This window comes from Amia ocellicauda, chromosome 23 (assembly GCF_036373705.1).
Source record: "Amia ocellicauda isolate fAmiCal2 chromosome 23, fAmiCal2.hap1, whole genome shotgun sequence".
In the NCBI taxonomy this organism is placed as follows: Eukaryota; Metazoa; Chordata; class Actinopteri; order Amiiformes; family Amiidae; genus Amia; species Amia ocellicauda.
The window spans coordinates 11,184,622-11,210,517 of record NC_089872.1 but is presented as its reverse complement, the minus strand read 5'-3'; the positions used below and the strand labels follow the sequence as shown (position 1 = coordinate 11,210,517).

General features: G+C 37.2%; 1 protein-coding gene across 4 annotated transcripts in view; it reads left to right on the top strand.

The window, feature by feature from the left end:
• The first annotated feature begins 2,257 nt into the window (after positions 1 to 2,257).
• The window catches only part of tasp1 (taspase, threonine aspartase, 1), a 39,163-nt gene continuing 15,524 nt past the window's right edge, over positions 2,258 to 25,896 (top strand). For 2 of the 4 annotated variants that reach the window (XM_066696639.1, XM_066696641.1), the window contains exons 1-11: positions 2,258 to 2,449; positions 3,533 to 3,748; positions 4,871 to 4,938; positions 5,963 to 6,031; positions 6,584 to 6,704; positions 7,549 to 7,633; positions 8,378 to 8,457; positions 11,376 to 11,482; positions 17,255 to 17,374; positions 17,533 to 17,611; positions 24,462 to 24,572. In XM_066696639.1, the coding sequence (XP_066552736.1) occupies positions 3,610 to 3,748; positions 4,871 to 4,938; positions 5,963 to 6,031; positions 6,584 to 6,704; positions 7,549 to 7,633; positions 8,378 to 8,457; positions 11,376 to 11,482; positions 17,255 to 17,374; positions 17,533 to 17,611; positions 24,462 to 24,572 (979 nt within the window). In that variant the 5' untranslated portion in view covers positions 2,258 to 2,449; positions 3,533 to 3,609. The remainder of the gene's footprint in view (positions 2,450 to 3,532; positions 3,749 to 4,870; positions 4,939 to 5,962; positions 6,032 to 6,583; positions 6,705 to 7,548; positions 7,634 to 8,377; positions 8,458 to 11,375; positions 11,483 to 17,254; positions 17,375 to 17,532; positions 17,612 to 24,461; positions 24,573 to 25,896) is intronic. The other 2 variants (XM_066696640.1, XM_066696642.1) reach the window with 2 other exon arrangements.

Genomic DNA, 25,896 nt, shown 5'->3' with positions numbered 1-25,896 from the left:
CATTGCTAATTATTTTAATGGATGTTTTTATATATTTTTATTTGTTATGATCTATAAATTAATCTTTGAGGTATAAAACACTCCCCAGATCCATCTCAGTAGTAGGTGAGAGGTCAGTTAATGCACAGATGCCAAATACACGATTTCCTTCATAAATGGTTCTGGAAAAACCCAGGTCCTGACAGACATCTGGTGTCGACCAAGTCTGCTGACCGTGTGATGTTACTTTGCTCATAGAGATGATTCCCAATTGTTTTGAAACACGGCCATCACCTGCTTTTTTTTTTGTTCCAGTCTCAGTGACGTGTCCTGTCTGTCTGCAGGGCAGGTCTCGGGGTTAGTAAATGCTCTGAATGTCTGTGGTTCAGTGGTGACTCCATGAGTTCAGATTAATTCAAGATGATCCTATTTTCTTCATATCCAACCATCAATGAAGTCCAGTATGGTGCTTGATTAAAGGCTTTTAGGAGCACCAGCACGAATGTAGGACAAGACTTTGTATTTATTTATGTATTTGTTCGTTTGTTTTGGCAGCTTTGGTTAAAATATCAAATTGTACTTTGCCTGGGAGGAAAAGGTTCTTGGTTGAGACTCCATTCATGATGAATTCTTCCATGACACAAACAGTTGTAATAAAGGCCCAACCGATTGTTTACAAGTTGCTGTTTGTGTGACAGGGTTCATTATGTATGTGAGCGTGTCATGGTGACATTGCTCCCCTACTCTTGGAAGAGCATTCAAAGCCCCTGTGTCATAGATCAGGGACTTTTACCGCAGTGTGTTTATCACTTGTTTGGGGTCAGTGCGGATCAGGCGCTCAGACGTGGCTGACATGGCAGTTAGCGTCTGAACAATGTCTGATCCTTTCCTCTCTCAGATCGAACTCCGCACTTAAAATTAGAGATGCATGCTTTTGATGTATTTTAATGTGTTCTTGAATGGGATCTGGTGGTCTGTTTAGAGTCTTGTAATTCATCTTGATAGTGCAATCTGAGACATGACAAACTCAAGACCGTGATAGCGGAGTGAGCCATGGTTATGCTTCGGTTCTCTTGCTTAATCAAAGCTAAACTTGAGGAGCAACATCCGTATGGCGAAAAAAAAAGTCTTGCACAGCTATATTTCTTGGTGCTGTAGTGCTGATTACATATTCTACAAAACTATCACTGTGTAGGATATGCTCACTTTTTAGTAGTAAAGTTAAAAAACAAACAACATTGTCTGTAATTGTACACGTAGTTCACGTATGACCATGTTGAGCACATTCATGTAAGGCTGTAAAAAGTATAATGTTTTTTATTTGAGTGAATACTGGCATACATAACTTATCACAGTTGACAAAATAATTTGTCTTCATATGATCTCTGAGACACAAAAAGCAGAAGTGATGGGAGGAATGTATTAAAAGAACAATTTCCTGAAGATACATTGTCCCTACTATACATTTAATTATACCTTTTTAAAAGCGAGCAGCTGTTGATTCAATTGTTTTGCTTCTAAAGTTGCAAGATCTTTATTAAATAGTCTGCAAAACAAATATACATACATATTATACAACCAATATATCATCCTACATTTATGTGTTGAAATATGAATATCTAGAAACTTAGATTTTCAATCAGGGTCTTTCGGTGATAAATATGGCCCACAAAAGGCTCAAACCAATTCATGATAATCTTACTCTCAGTGCAATTAGCTATTCTTGCATGCATGTTCCCATTTATATCACAGACGAGAGGAGAAAGCATTTGAAATGTGAAGGTCATCTTGTCCTTTCCCTTATCTGCAGTAAGACTTTCATCAATCTGAAGGCTGTGGATTGTCAGGAGGTGCTGGTCTCTTTGAATCTGGGTCTTGAGGTTATATAGTTAATCACATGGCAGAATAGATTACCTTGTGGTAATCAATTATTATAGTTTTATAGTTTGGGGTTGATTAAAACAATTCCTTGACAAAAAAAATAAAATAATATACATGCGCAAAACATTAGCTATAAATACAAAAGCATTACATTGTTTCTCTTCCTGCAAGTTTAAGATTACATAGGTTTCTCTGACGTCGAAATAGCAAAGGTCGCGTTCTTGTAGCGCAGATGTCCGCAGTTCTGCGCAGATCTGAAGAATCCCTCTGATCCCATTGGTGGAGCCGCGCAGATCTGCAGAAATGTGCGCAACGCGAACCCGTCCTATCCGCTGCGCTGAGTGGGAGACCCGGATCACGTGACGAGCCAGGATCACTGAACTAGGAAGTGATTTGAGCAGAGGTTACCGAGTTCACAGTGAAAACATGTCTTTTTCTCTCAGCCGCTGAACAATTCATTCGGAGCAATACTGGTTAATGCTGAGTTTCATGTATTGGTGATATCGACGGCCATGACTCCTTAAAGATACAAAAAAACAAAACTAAGTATGTCCGTGAGCTTATGTCTCGGTTGACGTTCACATTCAGAGTAAGTCTGTCATGCAAACGAGACGGCTCTGTGTAACTTTGGTGGGAGTTGCAATGATCTACGATATTTCGTTTTCTTCATAATAAGAGGTTGATGTCTTGCGTATGGGGGCTTCCACGGATATATATGTTGCATCTGAGCACAATGCATGTGTTTTTATTTATTTGTTGTTTTATTCCTCCATGCGCAGGCATCAATTACGTGAACTCTCCAAGATAGCCGAGTTCGCAGCTGTTTGGGTAGCTGCTGCAATAATATCACGTTGTGCATTTTCCTGCAAATACTCATATACAGGTCGATCTGTATGTGATGAAAGGGGCCCGTATATGCACTTCCACTGTATTTAATTTAAGATCCACCAACGAGGAACTTGCTGCGTATGATGCAGACAGTACTCAAATCCGGGTTGCAGAATGTAACCTTGCAGTGAGCTTTTTATTTATGCAATTAAACTTAACACATTTTATTTTATTGATTGCATTTGCATGACACGTCGTCATTTCCTGGTGGTAATATAGACTGCGTCATGCTAGTTTATCGGTATGTAGACTGTATATAAGAAATGTATTTATTTACGAGTGTACTTAAATGATAAACACACGTGTACTAACATTGTAAATCATTGTTAAGACAATGCATGGACGCGTGGAAGATATATCTTGATCGCTTAAACCAAGCTGTTTTTCTGTAGTGATGGAAACAAGTGATGTGATGCAAAGGTTTCTGAATATCTTGATACATTTCCCATTTGACTTCTCTTTGTGAGGATATACATTTTGTATCTTTTTTCATGACAATAATTTCCTCTTTACATAATATAATCTAAGTAACAATACCCTATATATGATGTATATGTAAGCAGGTCAGATATTAGCCTGCCTCTGCATTTTCATCCCAGAAGAGCAATGCAAATATATACCCTGATTTTGAATACAGTGATGTCAAAGGAAAAGAAAAAAACACAGAACAATTCCATGTGACCAAGTTTGCTCCCAGTGGAAGGTGATGAATCATGCAGCAAGTGGAATGAAACCTAATAAATCTGTGACAGTCTCATTTCCTGTCTTTTATCTGCCTTTGTAGGACTCTGCTGTTCGCTGAGATGCCCAGCCTCTGATTAGAAGAAAAGGTCAGGATGATGTGCCAACGCAATTGTGGTCATGGAGAAGAGAATCAATGCAGCCGAAGTGCAGCAAGCTTCCCCCTGTCTCAACGTCTCCGCTGGCATTGAGGTGGGAGGATGTGAACCAGATAAAGCCAGGAATGGGAAGGCAGTGGGATTCGTGCTGGTGCATGCAGGCAAGTTTCTCTGATCACTTCCCTCCTAGTACCGCAGCAGTAAAGTAGCACACCGCATCTCTTTAATTTCCCTTTCCCCTCAAGCTTCTGAAAACATGTATACTTTCATCTGGAGGCCTTTATAGTAATATGTGTTGATGTGTAATTCTGGAAATCCAATAGCTCTCTAAAATGAAATACTTTATTACTTTTACTAATGAGTCCTACATCAATGCTACTTTATTTAACATAAACAAAGCCTTGCACAGGAAAATAATTCCATAACAAAACCGTGATGGTGACTAGTGCCTTGAGGTATTTCTGACCAGGGATATGTGTTTTGAAGTATATTTATTTATAGTCTCCTCAATACTAAGATAATTGAACACTGATGCCAAATACAGTTGAGTTCTTGTTTCCAAATATAATATAAAAACTGCTACAACTTCAAAATAACTTTCATGAAATGTTCACTTGTTCTTGGCAGTAAAGGTCTGGGTGTTGGTGATTGTTGATTTGAATGACTGCCTTCTACAATAGTTAGGCCAAATTGTATTTATTTATCCTTTCACAATAATTAAGTTTCAGGAAGTTTTCTTCCTTATGTGAAATCAGTGGCAGTTCCTTTACCTCCCTCAGACTTTGGTCCAAGGTTTTGAATCTCTCAAAGGCTTCAAAGAAGATGCAAATAAAAGGAAAAAAAATGTAATTGATGCTCAATTTATTTTTCATAACTCCAAATGAAATATGGACATTCATATAATTTGGGGCTCAATTTTGTCATTTAATGTGTCAGTCGTTTGCCTTTAAGCACTTATTAGATTAGTATGGCTAATCTGAACCTTTCTAAGTTGTGAGCTTGTACTTCATATACTATAATTACGTCCTAGCCCCATCAAGGCTCAGCTCATAAGCGTCAACTATAATGTCTAACTTTGACATCCCTGGGGGCTAAACTACTGTCAAAATCCTTTTATTGATACCGGGTCTCTGAAGGGGATAGTACCTTTGCTGCCTTTAGACTGATGTTAAAAGCAGGATTGTAAGGTGATATCCCGACTAATTCTCGGTTGATTATAATGCATCTAAGGTCTTCAGTAAAGTATACAGCAATCAAACTTTTTTTTTTTTTTTCCTCCTCAGGAGCTGGTTACCACTCAGAATCCAAAGCAAAGGAATATAAACATGTCTGTAAGAGAGCTTGCCAGAAGGTAATTTTCAGTAAATGGAAAAATCCCAAACTCACACCCAACTATGATTTATTTAAAGATGATAGGTTTTAATCTGCAGGATTTAATGAGTGGAAATGGAATCTGATTTTTCAGTTGTGTAAGGAGAAAGATGATCGTCCTGTCAAGGTGATCCAGGGTTATAAAAATATTACGGTAATTGCAACAATGAAAGTATGCAGAAGAACTAAACAGTTGAAGAAGATAAGTGATAAACCTTTCCCACTCTGAATAAATCTCGTGCTCATCAAGTACTGCCGAATTAGTCAAGTATGTTTTGCCACGTTACTTTGGCAGCATGAACTGAATAAAGGCCACACAGGCTGCATGCTAACCTTGAGAAGGGACTCAGGTTGACAGTTTTTTGGTATTAGGCTCATAATGTGTAATAAAACACTTTGCTCTTGATTGAAGGGTATTTATTCTAATTAATTAATTTCTTCAATAACATATTCTAGATTTGTAGATTCTGGCCACAAATGTAGAAGCACAGGGAACGAGTCTGGAATTTTCCTATTGTTATAAATGCAATCGCAAAACTGCTCCAAAAGATACATTTAATCGCTTTATTATTATCGCTATATATAATTTGCTTTTGTTGTACTTGCATTTGCTTTGGCAAGGTGCGAGGCTAAATTTAAACCTTAATCTTTTGATTAAATTAAAACCTAATGACTAAACACCTTCCTTAGTAATGCACTGTATCTGAGAATTAGCATTAATACTAGTATTTCATTTACGCAATGCATTCCCTTTGTACTTTTTATCCATTTGACGGCATAATCCCACCTGTAAGCAAAAGCATTTTCTTTCTCATAGGCTTAAACAGTGGAGAAAGAACAATGAAGAGTATACCATATACCACTTGTTATACTGGTAAATGACCATGCACAAATTATTGTAAATGGCTTAGGATAATTTGCTGTTAGACTCTTAAATCTGAGACACACACACATGCATTTGCAATTTAAATAATTTTCTCTATGTCCAATCCATTATTTTCCAGGCAGTAGAAAAATTGAAAGCTGGTGCTCCGGCAGTTGAAGCAGTCACAGCAGCACTTGTGGAATTGGAGGTAAATCAAATAAAATTAAATAAACAATGACCTGCATAAGTGTCTGTTAATCCTACTAAATTGGCTGGATCTCTGTTTGGAAAACGTTCTTCCAATAACAGTAGAGCAAGTCAGACTGAGGTTAGACGGCTCAATTTTGGCTTCCATGGTGGTTTTTTGATAAGAGAAGCCTTTCTAACCAGATCTCTTTTTAGCCAAACTGGAAATGGTCTCTTGATTATAAGCTGCAAAGACAGAGCTCCTAGTTCAGTTTTGTACCAGTAAGCAAAAGAAAAACTTAGCACTACAAAGATGACACTGTAGATTTGTATGTGAATTTGGTTATAGGTTTTCATATTTAGGATTCGTCAAGACCTTGATAGTTAAAACGTCAAGGGGAAAAATAAGCTTCACGGCAAAGGTTGTCTGCCTTCCTCAGTGTTGCACTCAAAGTTTCACCGGAAACCACTTATGATTACTTATTTTTCATATAGTTTGTGTCTCTCTTAATTGAATCTGCCTCTTTGCAGGAATCTCAGTTGCAGCCTAAAGATGTCATTTTAAAATCTGCAGGATTCTCCATTTACCAACGCAGGGATGGGCTCCAATTTAAACCTGTCAGGGGAGATTGAGTGTGATGCCAGCATAATGGATGGGAAATCCTTACATTTTGGGGCAGTTGGTGCATTAAGTGGTATGTTTTCTTTGCGCAGACAGGAAATGGTTGTACTGTTCTTGAATAAGTGATACTTCTGAATATATATAAAACTATTACAATAACAAATGGCCTAACATGAAGATTTATTGTTAATACAGATTTTGCTTGCAAGGAAGTTTAGCCTAACCTAAAATTATATTATGTACATTATTGTTGCTTTTCTTTATAAGTACCCTCTTTTGACAGTTTATATATGCTAATATATGCTTTTTGCTCCCGAGGCCATTTCCAATCCTCAGCACTACAGAATAAATTATATTTTCATATTGGTTCTGTAAACTTTGATTTGCCTTCAGAACTCTAAGAGTGTAGTTGTGAAGGTTTTCATTATAGCACAGCTGTAAATTGCACACCTCTCAAAAACCCCAAATCCCAAGCATTGAGGATTGTGTTTGGCTGTTTCAGTTATGTGCAATGCCAGGAAGCATGCTTAAGGCTGAGCATTTCCTGAAAAAACAGGTACTGTTAAAACTGGCATACAGTGATTTTTCTGTACCAATATGTGAAGCATCATGAAAGGGGAAATTGAACAATACAAAAACTGTTGAAAATACTTTCTGAGCATTGTTCCAAATGAGAGAGAGAAGACAAATACGTTTACTGTAAATGTTCACTGATAGTATAAAATGTATTTATTTGCACTTTGTGTGACTCTAGCGATATTGGGGTTCAGTATGTGGCAACGCTAGTATTCCCCTGAATGATCAAACATGCCTCCAGTAAATATCAATTAATTAATGAGTACATTGCAGAATTAACTTTTCCCATCTTCCCTCTTCTGGAATGCTTGTCTTACGTTTCCAATTATTTTATTTTCCAGGCATAAAGAATCCAGTCTTAGTTGCAAACAGACTATTGAGCGAAGCCCAGAAAGGGAAGCTGTCGGCTGGCAGGATTCCTCCCTGGTAATTACTTTGTTCTGCTCTCGTCTCTTTGGCCTTTTGTGTTTCTCTGTTCCACAGAGCCGAATGCTATTCATAACGAATGCGTGCTGATGCTGTTTGCAACATATCAGCCTTTGTGTGTTTGTGAAAAAGAAAGGGCCCGCAAACTTTGTTCTTGCAGGGCTGAAATGGCTTTGCTAAAGTCGGTCCGGATGCGGCGGGGACACTGTTCAAAATCCTCTTTGGACTTTTTGCGTTGCGCTAACTTTTGAAGGGGTCTGTGTTCAGAAGCACATAAATCATCCCCTTGGCTGCCGCTTTATTCCCCAAAGAATAATTTGGATGACGGATGCTTTCCGATTTCTGAAGCTACTGCTCTTTATGTATGCATATGAAAACAAATGCCTGTCTCTGAATTACCAATAAAGGATCATGTTTCGCCTCATGTACAAGGGAACAGGCTGATGTTGTGAAAGCATTCAAACAGCTTCACTAGAACAAATGTGTAATAAATGTGTTGGACAATTTTAGTTATTAGGTTATTTATTTAAAGCCTCAATTATAAAGCTACATGCCTAATTTAACCTCAAATTAAAGCATAACCCTTACCTTTATACATTCTTTTTAAATGTACCTTTTTTACTCCTGTTAACCCCTAAGGTTTTGTAACAACCCTGGCCTTAACCCACTATTACTAAATCTAAGCATAAACTTATTCCATCTTACTCTAAGCATGAATGTTCATGGGTATTTCTTTAAATCTAGCTTTTTAGTTGGAAGAGGAGCATATCACTGGGCACTTGACCATGGGATACCGCCTTGCCTTCCAGAAAAAATGGCTACAAGTAAGTACTGTTCTTCAACTGCACTTTGTTATGCGCAATGGTGTTTGGAAAGCTCTTTTCCTGCTTACTGGAGATTAAAGTGCTTTCTGAACAGAGGAAAAAAAAAACATAATTGTTGCAATGCTTTTGTTTTTTTTCTTTTCATTCAGCGTTTCTTTAAATAGAATTTCAAAATCAAAAGCAAAGTATTGGCGCTGTCATTTATAGTGTGCAGCAGTTTTGGTTTTATTTATAGTTTCTCTTTGAATCTGTTCTCACAGCAAAATAATGCTATGCATTATGAGAGATTAATATATTAATGTTTCTCATAAGGTGAACTCATGCATACGCTGCCTCTTCTGTGCCTTGTCGAACTGTATCTCGGTAGTTTTTGTCACCTGTGTGGTTGGGTGGCATCCGTAGCAGCAATGCCAGTCCTCTGATTGATAGCTACACTCTAGGGTCTCAGTTGTCATGATGTAATGTTAAAAGAATCGATCAAATCAATGAATGCTGTAAAGCAGAGTTGAGGTCAATTCCACTTTTTCAATTGCAGTTCCGTTTTTCAGAAACATTCCAATACCAATTTCTTGCCGTTGACATAATAGGCTCTACTGGGATTGGAATTGAATGGAAAAAGGATTTCCAAACAGAACTGGAATGGAAAAACTGGAAATGACCCCAGCCCTGATGCAGAGCACACCTGTATGTGTTTGCTTGTCGTCTTTGGTCAGTGTGAGGGTTGTGTTAAATAGAGAAATATCTATCTGTCCATTCCATTCTTAAAAAACATGGTATCTATTTGAAGCATTTACACAGCTGGGATTACCTTGCATTTTGTGATCATTCATCCTCTTCTTTTTATATCAAATTAAAATAGTGATGTATTCATGATTGGGAATAAAGCTACAAATTCAACAAATGTATGACTGCGGCTGTATAAGTTCCTTCTTATATATGTACAAAAAGATCATTGTTTTTAAAGTTGTCTACATACACAAATTAAATGAAAAGTATTTTTGGCATTCTTCACAAATTATTTATAGCATGCGATTCAAGATATTGGCCTATAATTTATTCCTGCTATTTTGGATAAAGACTTATGAAGGATGACAGCGGATGTTATATTCCACAAAAAGAAGAAGGAATGTCAAATATCCCCTACTATGTATTAGACTTAAATGTTTTTTGTCCTAACATATAGAGTACAGTCTGTTCAGCACACATCTACACATGGCAGCACTAACTAATCAGACTCCACCATGAAGATTTACAATTTCATTGAACTTGCTTTGGAATTAAATTAATGTTTCAGAAGCAATAAAGTTGTTTACTTATCTAGCAATTTTCTTCCTTCACTGCAAAAATAATTTGCTGTATTGTTTTTATAAGGCTTGGTTGCATTCCATTTAATCTTTTAAATGGCTAAATTATATTAGGTTTATTTCAGCATTTTCTTTGATTAAAAGATTTGACATGAGCAAAATAAATAGGGCTGTAAACAATGATGACATTATTTTTTGGGTTTCTTTTTTCTCCCTTCGATCTGGTTCATACACTCACGTTTTTACTCAAAGTGGAATTTTTTGATGCAAAACCTCATTAAGTGAGAGGGGCCCTATTGATGTTGTGTAGCGTATTGCTCATTAGCTTTTGTTGGGTAACCATTTGAAGTTTGAAACAGTCCAGATCAGTTATTGCAACACAGCCCATTTGCTGTCTTTGACTGCTATAAAGGCTCACATGCCTCTTTGTTGTACCACATTTTGTACAAAGTACAGAGCCTCCAGTATTCCCTTAGTTGAGACCTACTCTAGAGTAAACTAGCACTACAGTCTTGGACGTGCTCGTTTGGTGTCCATTAATAATTAAGTGATCCAAGGATCCTATCCAGTCTATTTTTAAATGTTCCCAAACTTTCAGCTTCTACCACATCGCTGGGGAGTTTGTTCCAGATTATGACAACTCTGTGTAAAGAAGCGTCTCCTGTTTTCTGTCTTGAATGCCTTGAAGCCCAATTTCCATTTGTGTCCCCGGGTGCGTGTGTCCCTGCTGATCTTGAAAAGCTCCTCTGGTTTGATGTGGTCGATGCCTTTCATGATTTTGAAGACTTGGATCAAGTCCCCACGTAGTCTCCTCTGTTCCAGGGTGAAAAGGTTCAGTTCCCTCAGTCTCTCAGTAGGACATTCCCTTCGGACCTGGAATAAGTCTGGTTGCTCTCCTCTGAACTGCCTCTAGAGCAGCGATATCTTTCTGTACACAGTATCCAGATGAGCAGTAACTAGTGCATTGTACAGTCTCAACATTACTGCCCTTGTTCTCAATTCTACACTTTTGACAATATACCCTAATACTGTTTGCCTTTTTTATTGCTTCCCCATATTGTTTTGATGGAGAAAGTGAGGAGTCCATGTCGTCTCCTATCATCAGATGAAAATGTCCTACTTGTATGATGGCAGTTTGGCATATACTATGAAATATCTAGTCCTTTAAATATATAATACATAATTGCTTCCATATAAAATAAAAAAAGTTTAGCATGACCGGAGTTATGTCCTTATTTTACACTCCAGTTCGGAATTTGACTATTTGGTCACACAATTTTCTGTCCATGAAACTGAAAACATACTCAATGGGTCAAAATCAATAAAACCACCCCACGTTTGCTCTCTGTGTCCTGCCTCCCTTCTCACCTGCATAAGCCCTGACAGTTGGGCTTGGTGTGGAATCCCATTGTACCCCAAGCTTGCCAGAGCCATTACATACAATCAGAGCTATTCAAGATTGGTTTTATGCAAACTCTTTGTTTAAAATGCACAACAATGCAGAGCACCACTGTGTCGTTAAACCCACCTAAACCTTTTTTTAACATGGTGGAGGGAAAAAAGTCACAAATGCTCTTTATGCCATACCGAAATGTCTTTCTTTGTCTCATGTAGAGTTTAGTTTGTCAGCATATAAGAGGAACAAGAGGAAGATGGAGTTGGCAGAGAAGGTCGAAACAGAATTCATACAGACAAAGAAAAGAAGACAATCAAGTGAAAACGTTAGTAACTTCTATTTTGGCTGTCAAATTACAGTGGCTGCAAAAATGCTTGGGGAAAAATACTGTTTCTTTTTATACTGTTTTTTTATTTTGTATTACATAATGACAATAGTTGTTCTGTGAGTAAAAGTGACTGATAGATTCTTGTTAGAATTATAGTGAATACAGTTAGATAGGCTAAACTGTGAAATTGACTTGCCCCTTCGCATTGGGAGTTTCTGTACTGTTCGACTGTTGATCCTTGCATACCTGAATGATGAATGGTTGAAGTTTTAAAGATGTTAAATTAATGAAAAGCCAATTGTGCGATTAAAACCTACATAATCAATTGGAGACTTTATCATTTCATTCATCGCCATTAATTTCAGCTGATGTTAAAAATATTTTGCTACAGTTACTGAATGGTTTAATATTTCTAATTCTGTTTTGGCTGCAAATAACTATGTAGGCCTATTAAAGTGTGTAAAATATAAAAATCACTGTGATTTCTAGCTTTACACTTGCACACATTTTTTGTTACAAATGTGTGTGTGTATAGATATTAATGACAAAGTACAGGTGGTTGCTCAATCAAGAATATGAAAAATGTGTATAGCGAAGTTTAACTATAAGTTTTAGTATTTTATTTCACCATCAGCCTGTATTGATCCACTGCTGGGTAAAGGCCCCTCCAAGATGTTTCCACTTGCTTCGATCTTCAGCTTCTCTTTTCCGTGTCACGCCTGAAAACTTTTATTTAATCTGCCCATCTTTTATGTGGTCATCTTCTAGGCCTTGGTATCCATTAAATAGCTTTCTTTGTCCATTTTGTTTTTCTGTATGTCCAGCCAATTGCCATTTAGATAGATATACATATGTGTGCATTAAATTAACCTTGAACACAGCTTCATCTTTACATTTTAAGATAAAAGCACACATCTGTGGAGTCCTCAGTCTAACGTATCCCTGCCAGATGCACACGAGAAACAAACCGCAGGACGGTGACCAGTAGTTACGTGGGCGGAAAGGCTTCATTATTTATAATTGCAGAAAAACCGAATGAATTGGAAATAAACAGCTATCCAGGCGAATAATCCCTGTGGTGGTTTATAGCTATTGTGATCCGCTTTGGAATGGTTTTGAAAATGTTCCTGCAAAGGTATTTTCTGTTTCAAGGTGGTACTTTAAGACCCAAGCTATCTGTCCCATTACCACACACTCAAGCGCTCCTGACCACAGAGCCAGGCTTTTGTGAGTGAAAGGAGGGATACCTGCTTGAGTCACTTGGTGGCATCCTTACACAAAGCTGAGTGCCGGTATATTTAACAAGAACAACAGCTTGACTGCAATCCACCGGCAGGAAGTCTCTAGATGTTTGAAAACCCAATACACTACAGTAAAACCTGTTATATGTAAGAAAACAGTACTGTCAGAGATGGTCACATGCTGAGAATGTGTGCTCAGTTTGAAAATGCCAGCCGTTTCCTACAGCTAACAGTAATTTGAACTTGATGTTTTTATCAAGTATGAGTTCTGAAATAAAACGACATCAGCTTTTTATTCCGAAAAGCAAAATTCTCCAGTATAGTTCAAATTAAAGCCAAATGCTATAGCACAGAAAGCAGACAGCCCAATTGCAGTCTCAAAAAAAAGTATTCTGGAGAAAAGAAGCTTAAGACTGCTTAGTCCTGAATTTGTTAAATGAAGCAAAGCATTTTGATCTCAATTAGCCTTTTCCCTGCACTCCAGTCTTTCCTATGCTTGTTGCTATACTTCATTGAGATTTTTTAAAATGTAATTTCCAACAAATCTGTAGCTAATTACATTAAAAAAGAAAAGTACAACACAGTAAAATAACCAAGCTAGGATGTAAAGTTTGATCTTTTTCTCACTATTTATTATTTAGACATAATTGTGGTGTGAACCTGGTATGCTTTTGATTATTCTGTTATGCATCGCTGGGGGTTAGATATATTTCCTCATTATTTTATAATCAGTTACCATCCCATTATCACATCCCATAGCTACCAATTTTTACCAGCCCATTGAAAATGACAAAATCTGGTTTCGCGTGCATTTGGTTTTGGTGGATACTCATTTAGACACCCACGTCTGTTATGAAATACCACCATTCATTTGAACTGTGTAATATTCCATCAAGCTGATCCGTTTAAGCTTTTTCAGATATTTTTTTCCCTCCCCCTGACATCTCTTCAGTGGTTTATAAAATTAAGCAGATTACAGATACTGTCATAGCTCTCATTATTTTATTATTATATGTTATTATTGTTTAGCTGTGGTTTTCATTTCATTGAAATCATACAGTGGTGGCAGAAATCTAGGCATTGATGCCCCTTTAGAGGAATTATATCCCTCCTAATTCTATCTATGGATCTCTCTTGGGGGGGTTCCCGAGCCAATTACAGGTTCACCAGGAGGAAGACGTATTCTTTGAAGTGTATTGTGGGTATCAATCTTTTTTGCCCCCCATTTTCTTTTTCATTTCATGGGTTCCCCTTTCATTCACCATCTTGAAATTATTATGTAAATTCTTACCCGTATCATACTTAATCACATTACTTTCTTTTTGGGGGTGAGAGGTAAATTTAAACATCAAAGACCCTAGCATTACTCGGGGGCTTCTGGATCATTTTGCTGTGAATTTCAGTTTATTGATGTGTATAGAATGAGCAGGGCTTCGCAAAAAGGCGCTAACCCTGATGTGTCACACTCTCTGCAGGGTTTACCTTTCTCCCAGATATCTGTGTGGTCCTGCAGCATGAAGTGCAGTCAAATGGGCGGAGGCTTTTTATAAATTAGGCAGAGGTCATTCACGGGTTATTAACTATAAATCTTCGAGATTAAATCATAATAGGAGCCTGGATAAAGTTCAACCAGTGCTGTTATTCAACTGGAAAGACAAACACAGGGCTTCCCAGGCCATGTCTGTGATGCACGTCTTCAAGATATTAAAGGAAGTGTCAAAAAATGCTGGCTTAGAAATGGGGAATTGATGTGTAAGTGTAGGAATTAGTCCCAAATTTAGGGAGAGTGGGAGGGAAGTATTATTCAAATGGTAGCTGCCTTGGACATGGCGGGGGAACTATAAGAATTTAGGGAGATTTCTTGGAATTTTTCAAAAGTCTTGATTTTATTTTTTGATATTTAAGCAGTTTCTTAAAAGCATTGTAGTATTGCTTTGTATTAAGTTGGTAGTGCATTGAAACATTAATGAAATCCTTTAGACAGTATTCATATTTTTATTTTTTTTATATTTGTAAGCACAGTGACTAACTAAGAGTATCTGGTTTAAGAATAGCTCAAGGACATGTTTTGCTTTCCTGCTCTATTGCAATGATTGGAAATTGTATATGTGCATAATTTCTTTTAATGAGGGATTTATTTGCCTGGGAAAAGGAGTGCAATCTGTCTCTGTCGTCTCCCCTGTCATGCCATGTGTCCTCAACTCTGAAAGATTTCGGCAGCACTGGATTAAAGACAGGAATGTGGACAGTTCCACACCTCCAGTTATAGAGCCGGAGCGAAGTTTATAGTCTCCCTCGTGTTTGTTTTGGAGATGAAATAGGAAGTTGGTCACTTGTCATTTTTCACCACTTAATTTCCACATTCCCTTCCTCTCAGCTGTCCTCACCTTCTTAAGTCTGTCACCAGGGTCATGTGTTAAGTGCTTCCTCGCAATCCCCTTACAGCCCCCAGCCCTACCAACTTTGTGTGTTTGTGCCGTGTAGGTAGTATAAGGGAACATCAAACAGTGGGAAAGATGGCCTATTGAGTTGCGGATAATCACAGAAGGTGACAATGATGAAGTGACGGGGCCTTAGGTGTCAGCCTAACAACAGTTTCTGTCAGGATTTCATTAGTACACAGGACGCGAGGGATACGACAGAAAAGTCTCTGGTAACTACAGACATTAAAATGTAATCTATATGTAGTTCCCTTTCCTTTACTTGGAGTTTATGGAACAGCATTTGGGGCTAAGGATTTTAAATTGACTTGAAATATCTGAAAACGAATATATATATATATATATATATATATATATATATATATATATATATATATATATATAGTGTGTATATATGTTTTATGAATGTATTATTATTTAATTGATTACAGTTTATTTAAAAATACAGACACATTATAATCACATAATTATCTCGAGAAGCTTTATAAAATATTCAGGCCAAATTCATTTTTTCTTTTCCTATAAAAGTTTCACTTTTTACAATCTTTCAGCCTTATGCTTGGATCATTATTATTACCATGTCTAAAGTGAACGACGGCGTTTCAAAGCACACAACTGTATAATGAGTTTATTAAAGACTATTCTGAGGATTGCATGATAAATGGTGATTACAGCTTGCCTGTTTTTGATTTTTGTGCGATATATTTTTTTTGATTTGCCCTTAAGAACGTCTTAGTTAGCCAAGATATAAAAACTTTTTTTTTCCTGATTAGTCTGTCTTTCTTTAACCAGAAGCACAGCACCTGTTCCTTGTGTATTGGCAGGAGGGGACTCCAGTGTTTTACTCTGTCCAAGATCAAAATTAGCTGAAGCATATTTTTTATGAAACATTTCTTTTTCATCTGCTTATTGAAAACATGTGCAGCTGTGTCTTTTAGATTTTCCACTAACATTGCAATACAGGTGGACTCTTATTTTTCAGTTTCTCTCAGGATTAAATAAAAGGTCATTTGTTTTTGTTTATGAAATTAAAATATTTGCTTACTTTACATTATTTAGAAAATGTCACTGAAGTGCAACATTTGAAATGCATCTAAACCAGGACCGAATATTAGTTAAAGAGTATCCTTTGCATCTTGAATAATTCATCGATTTCAAATGTCATTCCCTCTTCGATGGCCGATGCCTTGTGGCTTTTACTAATGCTTATGTAGTACTCTGTGTAAAATGTCAATTGCTGTTCACCTAAGTTCTTTCAGCCTGTCTTCGTAGCTCATTCCTTTCATCCCTGGGGTTAGTCTTGTTTCTGCACAGGCAAGGAGACACTTTGCAGAAAAATTATGATGGATTAGAGCTGGTAATGTATCAAATCAATCCGTAATCCCTTGGAAGTATGAAAGCAATGAGGCTGATTCAAAGGCCGAGTAATGCAAACAAAGGGAGATGTTTAGAGCCGTGGTAGTCACGGGGTTTGCTGGTTGTCTTTAACCCAACTTTTACTTTTAACAAGTGCTCCCTTACAGATACAATCCAAAAGCGGATACGTATGTTTTGTGACAGTGACAATAATGAATGCTTCAGAAGGTACATGCATTTATGAACTGAACTATACATAGTCCTGCTCAAGTCCCAGACACTCTAGAGATGACTCAATACTCAATTTGTTTGGGAGTGTATAAACACAAACAGCCAAAAGCAATTACTCCAGTCTAATAGGTTTCTGAGTAATGGAATTTCAGTGAAAGGTAAGCTCAGTTCAGACTAATTTACTTCTGCTCGGAATTGAAGGTATATCTGTTTAGTGGCTTTTACTTTACATGAATTCAGTGATGCACTTTCAGTGTACTTTTTGCTCCTAATTTCTTGAACAGTTTAAAGATTCGCAGTTAGCAAGAAAAGCATTGTATTTGAAGCGAAGATAAATAAAATGAATATGTGCAACCTTGGGAATGTTACCTGAATCTTATTGTGGGGTTAGAAAGAGAGGAGAAAATGCTTTGAAGCTGGTGTCAGTGTGTCCTTGGATGTGTGTGTCAGTGTTTGTCTTTGCCACTGTCTGAGTAAGCTGATGGGTGACTTTCCTGCAGGAGAATGACTCAGGTTCTTTGGACACAGTGGGGGTGATAGTGGTGGACCATGAAGGGAACGTGGCCGCAGCTGTTTCCAGTGGAGGCTTAGCAATGAAGCATCCAGGCCGAGTTGGTCAGGTAATACCACACCCCTGGATCTGTGTTTTTTTGTGTGCATTGAAAATGTGTTGTTTTCATGAACACATTTTGTATTTTGACATCCACAGGTGAGCCAGTAACTCACTCAAGGGCAACTGCCATTTCACCCTTTACTGTGAACTGTTTTGGTCTCTTAGGCAGCTCACTATGGATGTGGTTGCTGGGCAGAGAACATGGGGAACTTGAACCCTTACTCCACAGCTGTGAGTACCTCAGGTATTTGTGCATCTTCTCATTTCATAGCTGTTTAAATAAGAGGACCTGAAAATGAAGAGCAAATGCCTCTGACGTCAACAGTCCTGGTAGTGTTTCACTTGACTTGAGCTATGCTTCCTAATTTATTCGATCTGACTGTTCCGAATCCCCTTTTCACTCAAACCATGTACTCTGTGTAGCATCCAAACCTTGTGAGGATACATTAATCAGCGGGAACTTCTCTCGTCAATGGTGCATGGCAGTCTGGGACTTTAGTTCACACATTTTTCTAATAAATCACTTTCTTACTGGACACATGAGTACTGTGCCATGTGGTAGCCAACAGCAAGAGCCCACAGTTAATGAATTGCTTTAGAAGAGTGACTTTAGTAGTTTCTGACTACACTGGACTGAAATGACATGTTCTTGGTTAGACGTTCTCCGTGACCCTTGCCTTTGATGTCTTGCTGTGGTGATTGTTCATGTGCTCGATATTAACGGTCGGAATTATCTTTACGTGTCTGGCAAAAAGTGAGATAGTTTCCAGTTCAGATCAGTAATTGGGTAAAGCTGCCTTTAGTTCTTTTATTTATTTATTTATTTATTTATTTTGAAGCCATATTTTATTAATGAAAATTTTTTTTGTTGTAAGTGTAGAATTACACATTAAAGTTTGGTTAATAAATGCTGAAGTTGTTGAGCCCAACACAAAGCCAAAGTGCTGGGACTATTTTAGATGAGAGATGGTCAAGATATGTGAAAGAGCGACCAACCTCATTTTGAATTTGAAAACAAATAGCAAGAATACAAATTTAGTCCGCAATTTCACCTGTTGCATAGCTGTTTTCAAAGCAGTAGTCTGAATTTTGCTGTTCATTGTTTTTAATGTGGTTTCAGTTTTGTTTTTTCCAGTCTTATCCTTCATTTTAGGAATTTTAGAGTTCGCTCTCATGGCTCTCAATTTCAGGAAAAAAAACAGCCCATTTGTCTTTGGATCCACATGCAAAGAAAATATTTCTTCAACAAATAATATTAAACACAGTGTGGTGTGACCCTGTGATGGTTTTGTTTAAAGAAAATATGATTAGCTTCTTTGCAAGCTGAGCCGATGAATATTGTCTGGGAGAATTCAAAGGGAATGTGAATGAAAACTGAGAAAAGCAGGGCTCTGGCTTTGTCTGTAAAGCATGCAAATTGTGAAAGAGCTGAAGGTATGGGAGCACACCATTTCTGAGTGTGGAGCCACTATTTCAGAATTCAAAATTAACAGTCTGTTATAGAGAACATTTTGCTACAGTTTTTGTTTTCTTTATCTTAACGACTGTGTGCGTAAATGACTCCACGAGTAACTGCTTCTGTACAAGTTCGTTCAATGATCCCAGTAGATGATAGACGAATGGATTAAATTCTCATTGTTTATGTGCTGCTTGATCAATACTCCACATTCACAGTCCAAATAACAATCACTTATTTGAAATGCAGTTTACTAATGTGGCCCTTGTCTTATCCTGAAGCTGAGTAAGGGTTCTTTTCACATATGTACAGCTTTACAAACAAATATGCTTTCTTGCTTTAAGCCAGTAGGGTTACTGAGTACATAGTTTATAAGCTAAATAAGATTTTCTGCTGCTTTTTTTTATTCCCGGAAACGGAACCCTGAGGCGTACTTTCCCACTAAATTGAACATTCAAACATAATTTAACTTGTCACATGAATAAAAATGGTTTCCTTCATACCATGCCTGTTGAAACCAACAAAGAAATCACATGTTGATCTATAATCGGGTCTGTGTATGCACATTTAAAAATAACTTGCATACGGATTCAAATTCTCAAGTGCAGTTTTTCTGATAAATATTTAATTCCCCCCCTAAAAAAAGCATCTAAAATTGAATTATAATAAGATTTTTTTTTTTTTTTTTTAATTGATGCTACAGTGGTGCAAGCATATTTTATTTTATTCCAGTGACTTATGGAAGTCTTAACACACACCGGTAATTTGATCGAGGAAGTCTTTGATCTGGCCTGATAATGTCCAAGTAATGACCTTACATCTGATTAAAAAAAAGTTTGCAATATTTCTGACTTTCCTTGAAGAACAATAAAACCACAACATTTACCATGTGCACGTGTGCTTCCCAATAAACAGTGAGATCATTAAGTGGCTGATAGTAAATGTAATTATGCATGCATGATTACCCCATCGATGCCACATTTGAGATCTGGGTTGAGATGGATTGACAAAAAAACGAAAACAAACAAAAGCATTACCATACTTCCATTATGTTTTATGCAACTCTGTAAAACAGGGTGCATGCAATTTTATTGTACAAATTATTTTAGCAAATTTTACAGCCAGCTACCTTGTAAAGCGAGCCATGCTTTTGGACGGCGTGGACATAAAAAGTTATTCACATTTTTATTAGAGTTTAAGAGTAATGCTTTGTTCCTCCCTTACACCTTATTTCTGATCTCGGATCATTTTAAATGTATGAGTCATGCAGGTGATTCAAAGCACACAAGTTGCTTTCATTATGTTTTTCCTGGGCAGTGATCAACAATCCATATGCTGAAGTTTGACATTATCAGTCTTGTCATATCAGGGAGTGAGCTTTTATCGATGCTGAAAGCACTCATGCGATCCTCATTGTTTTGATCTCGGGCTGCACAGTACTTGCAGGGCACTTATGACATGCGCCTGGGACAGAAACATGCGTCTGATCAGAGCAGAGACAGAGTGTGGACCTGCTTCTGTGAGCCAGGGCTGAGCAGGCATGGCTCTGATTAAAACATCACTGTATGTCCCCAAGCCCTGGTCTGCTTTACAGAGGCACTTGCCTTTCAGATGATTTATAACCTCCTGAATTTGTTGTCTGTCTTTAACCTTTCAGTCGTCACTGCTTAAATTTTCCAGAAGCTTGCTGCTTTGGAAGGAATGTGGGGGCGGGGAGAAAGAAAGAAGTATATACTAAATTAAGTCGTTTTGTCAGGACCTAGGCCACATTTGCATGTGGCACACACAAAACAAACGGATTTTCATTTAGTCGTCCCTTCTTTCAACATGAGTTTCTTTCATGTTTCAAAATTGGAAACGCGTGTATGGGGACGGCGGGTTTGGTTGTGTGTTCCCTGGCCCACCTGTTTTCAATTTCCTGACTTAAAAGGAATCCCCATCAAAAGAAGCAGAAAAACAATCATTTTCATTCTGACACGCTGAGCGGAGCCCACTCCTCTCAGGAGGGAGCGTTTGCCATCTTCGATTCACCAAGTGCTAACTTCACCGTAGCCAAAAAACATTAATCTGTGGGCGTTTCTAATGGGGTTGCGTTCTGTTGTTCTTTTGCTGTGGTTGTTTTAAGCTTTATTTTTGAGTTAGTGGCACTATTGTTAAATTTGTCATGACACGTTCATAGTGTGTCCCATGACTCCATTTAACTCGGCTTTGCTATTGGAAGTAGGGTTTGTGTTAAAATCCCAGTGAACTCGTTGTGGTTTTCCCATGGTCTCCCCTTCCTTGTGACAATTGGGAGAGTTTACTGTAAACACAGTACTGAGGACTACCACCCATCCTGGTAACCTTTTTATGGAACGGAAGAGACGATAGTGAACCTGGCACTATTGTGTTGAAGTGTCTGCCTTTCCTTGATAAGTGTAGATGGTGACTGATTGTCATTACCTCGTTTTCTGTGAGTCGTAAAATAGTTTACAATAAAACACAAGTTTTTTTTACTTAGAAAAATTTGTAAATGTTTTAACTTATCTAACTGCAACCCTCCTACCTATATAATTATATAATAAAGTATTATATATCATTTTTTTTTCTAGCACCAATGCATTATTAAAGGCACCATAAAGAATAATGTGATTATTATTATTTATCTATTAAATATGATAATATATATGTATCTGTATATAATTTTTTTTTTACATAACAGCAGTTATAATATTAATAATAACGGACATAATGTTTTACTTTTTCTAAAAATATAAAAGATTTCAACAATTTTACAGCCCTTGGTTTGGCAAGTAGGATTTAAACCCTGATGTTTACCACAAAAAGTACAAAACTAAATAATGATACCTTATAGCTATTTTAAAAGACTGAATCTCTCCTCCCAGAATTTCAGTCTGAAACTTCAGAATTGTTTTGTCTTCCTATAGTTGCCTGCATTTTCATATTGGTCTGAAAACAGTTGCATTGATTTTGTTCAGTTAAATTGTTTGTGAGTGCAGTAGAGATCTTAACAGGTGCCAAAAAAGCTTTGTCTTAAGAAGGTTACTCTTCAAGAAGGACATTTTAAGTGCTGTGCTACCGCTGTAACCTACATAATATACGTCTAGCCTCGCTTCAATACAGACACTGGAGGCGTCTCGATGAGGAATGCAGCCAAGCTATTATCAGTAGGAGACGGTAGCAGTACAAGTTCAGTAGCTTATTATGCGGTGACAGGGAACTTCTGAAACTTTGATTAAACTGTTATTTTGACATTTTGACTATTATTGACGTCCCCAGTGGAGCCATAAAACTACTCAGGTTGTCAACTCTAACGCCCACAAGATTGGAGAACCCTTACAGTGTGGTTACTCTATTTTTTTTTATTAGTACTGCAATTGAGGGCAGCTGGACCTGACCACTTTACATGCACATATTTAAAAATACACTCTAATGTATAGATTTATTTATAGTTTTGATTGATGTTTTTGATATGTTTTTTTAATCAAAATTAACCATTTTCTGCAAACTTCCCTGCTGGACTAGAATAGAGTTGCACGGTGGTCAGAGATAACATGTTGGATATATTGTATACATTTCCTTTCGATTCAAAAGTAAGCTTATGTTTCCTCTTTTTACATTCATATGTGTAAGTTCTTTCTATTTATGATCTTTTTTTAGATCTGAGTCAATTAACTGGAACCCTTTTACAAATATTCAAAGTCTTAATATTACTTAATGACTAACTCCTAACTAAAACTGCTTCAATCTAGGCCTTTTTGTAACTTGGTTTACTATGCGTGTCATTTTATACAGGGCACTATTTATTGTGGTGTCTTTTACTTTTTATTTTTGCAACTTGTTTTTACTGATTAATAGTTAATACTCAATCTTCAAATGCCATTTTCTGTCGGCATGTGTAGAAACTGCCATGTGTTTGTGCTGTTCAGACTATTGACCTGTTTTTATTCTTGTACACTTATTAGCTTGTGCTCATGCCTCTTGGAGAGTTTCTAATTGTATGGCTAGAGGATGACAGAGATTGATTCTAGCATTTGGTCCCTTTAATTTTCTCTTCTGCCTGCAACAAGCCAACTATTGTTTTCATCTGAACCCTGCCATATGTGAATGGTAAGAGATACAGGCCTTCAGTGTGCTGGACAATGAGGCATCATGTGTCTTTAATGGAAACCATACCCAGCAACTATAATTATACATCGAAAACATCTTCTCCAAGGTTTAACACTTAAAACCAATCCTGGAAACTAGATTTTAATGAAACATAGGTGTTGTGGTGAAAGAATAGTCATCCATGGGACTTATTTATACAAATGGAATGCCTTTTTTTCTTAAGTACAAGGCTTAGATGTTAGTAATGTGGAAAAATATAATAAACATTCCTAAAGCCATCAAGCTGTGTCAAATCAGTCATTACAGTTGGTACCTATTACTGAAATCTCACCTACTTATTTTATCGCAAGTCCTTAAATTGACATTATGGATAATATCTTTCACTTTCAGATGTTGCAAGTTTTTATTAGCTCTTCGAAATGTCTTTCCTGCTATACTGTAGATGAAGCTTGGATCAGTCTGCCCCTTAAGCTTTCATTATGAACAGAGGTTTATGTGATTGCTTCAGGTAGACAAGTATGAAAGGTGTCCTACACTTAGTCTTTAAATATATTATTTATAAGTTTACATATAGTTATGGTTAAAGCACTTTTCTAAAGATAGGAGAAATATGGTGGTGTTTTTCTAAATTACAGACTCATCTCTTGAAACAATCTTGTGTTGGCGGACACGCTCAGATTCATCTGATCATGGTCTTTTAAAGAGAGAAAAGAGTCTTGAAACATGATCTGTGCAAATTGTCATTGTTTTTCCCTGAGATCCAACCGTTTTAAGGCAGACACCTGTTGACTGTAGCCTTGTGCTACACATTAACAGGTGTGTGTCTGATTTATGATGAAAATGGCATCATTTAACTCCAGAAAGCCCAGTGACTTCTGATACCAATGGCACTTGACCTCTTTGGGTTAAGCTGTCCTAGAGGGCTGTGAGTTGATCTTCTACTTCATAAAAAGCGAGAATGAAGAAGTTAGTGGGAAGGATTAGATTTTGTTTCTTAAAAGCTTCTTGTTCTTGTGAGATGTCTATTATACTGCGTGGTATCGGCTTACTTTCTATATGTATATCTATATATATGTGAGTGCACTTCTTCAAATATGTGAACTGGATGAGGAAAGTAACCCATTACCCAAACTCATATGATAGGGAAGATAAAAATACCTTTATTCACTGAGAATTAATTCCCACATATTCTATATGAAAACAACAATGAACAAGTAAAACTAAAGAAGCTGGAGAGTCTGACCTCTTTCACTTTATAAAGAACAATTAAAGCCACAGTTTAATGTGCTTTTTACGGTAGACCATTGAACTCATATCCTTATATATATATGTGTGTGTGCATGTGTGTGCGTGTGTGTGTGTTCGGTTGTTCTATTCTCCTATTTCTTTGACATGTAAACTTACCACTCAGTCCTTCCTATGAGTTTTCTTCTCATGTTTGCTTCTGTATGCCGAGGGTTTTTTATGCTGTGTTTCTGTTCCAGTGAGCTGTTGTGTTGAATCCCATCAGAGTGTGTTTGTCGTGCAGGTTGTGGGGAGCACCTCATCCGCACCATGCTCGCCAGGGAATGCTCCACAGCCATGCAGTCTGAAGACGCTCACCTCGCCCTGCTGGAGACTATGCAAAATAAGTTTATTGGTAAGTTCTGAGGCCTTATAATCCTGTACTTCTGTTCACCTTGTTTGTTTATGAAACAGCAGGTTCTCAGTTTGACGACCTAATTGGTATGAGGCTCTGGGATTCATTATTATTTAGTATTATTGCAAGAACTGGAAGTTAGTCTGTAATACAATTACAAGTCATGTGAAAATGTTTGCTTTAGAGTCACTGAAAATGAAAAGATGAAAATAAAATAAAAATGAAAGGCTTTAAATTAACAAATCAATTGCAGTCAAGTGTTAAGTTAATGAAAGTTTCTTGTTTTAACAAATGACAGCCACAGACATTCCAGACAAAATAAATACTCTGTTGACAGCTTATATAAAGTTATTTTCTTAGAAGTGGTCAGTTTTTTTTTTTGTAGGCTTTCTCCTTGGCAGTTTCTTTCCCTGCTTATGAAAATAAGTGACCATTTGGATTTCTCTTAAAGAAGAAGAAAAAAAAAAAGCAATGGGTTATGTGTGGAAACAATTGGTGGTTTCTTGTTGTGGCTTTTTTGAAATTTTGTTGCCTTTGGGTTGATTTTACACGGACATGTGTAAAATAAGGACAGTCTGAGGGATTTTATGAACCAGTTTGTGTTCCCCAGTTAATTAAGACTGTTGTACTGTGATGCAAAGCTTGCATTAGCCAGTATAAAGCTTAGTATAGTTAAATATAAAGAGGATGTTGTGGTCTGGCTATAACTGACTCTCCTCCTGTTATGTAACCTGTTAAATCAGACCTAGAACAGAGAACTGAAAATCTCCCATCTATCTGTTCTTTTTTTTTTTAATATAGTAGAATGTTAAATGCTTTATATCTGTATAAAAAAACATTGACATGGAATACCATCAGCCCCTCACACTGGGCAGTTGAGTTCCGTTTCCTCTGGTGTTTTCCGTATAGTTTGACCAGCAGAAGGCCGGTGTCATGTCAGGTAGTCTTCCAAAAGGAAAACGGTTTGACCGGCATAGTCTTCTGCAGCTGATGCTTCTGGATGCTTCCTAACCCCCTTTACAATGATCAGCTCTCCTGCTGGGATCTAGGGCACAATGCCAAGCAGGGAATGGCTCCCTCGGATATTTGTATCTCTTTAAGTAGCAGGTGACAGACAAACCGAAGGCAGATGGGTTTATTTTTTATTTTTATTTCTCTCTTTCCTTTTTGTGAGCTACCAATGCAAACGACAGCTTAAGATGTGGAGGAACCATGGAAAATATTTTTAAAATAAATAACAAAAAAAAAAAGCGGAAGCTGGCATTTTTCGTGTGGGTGCAATAGAATGCAACATTATTGTGAAATGCTTAAGAATCCCAGATTA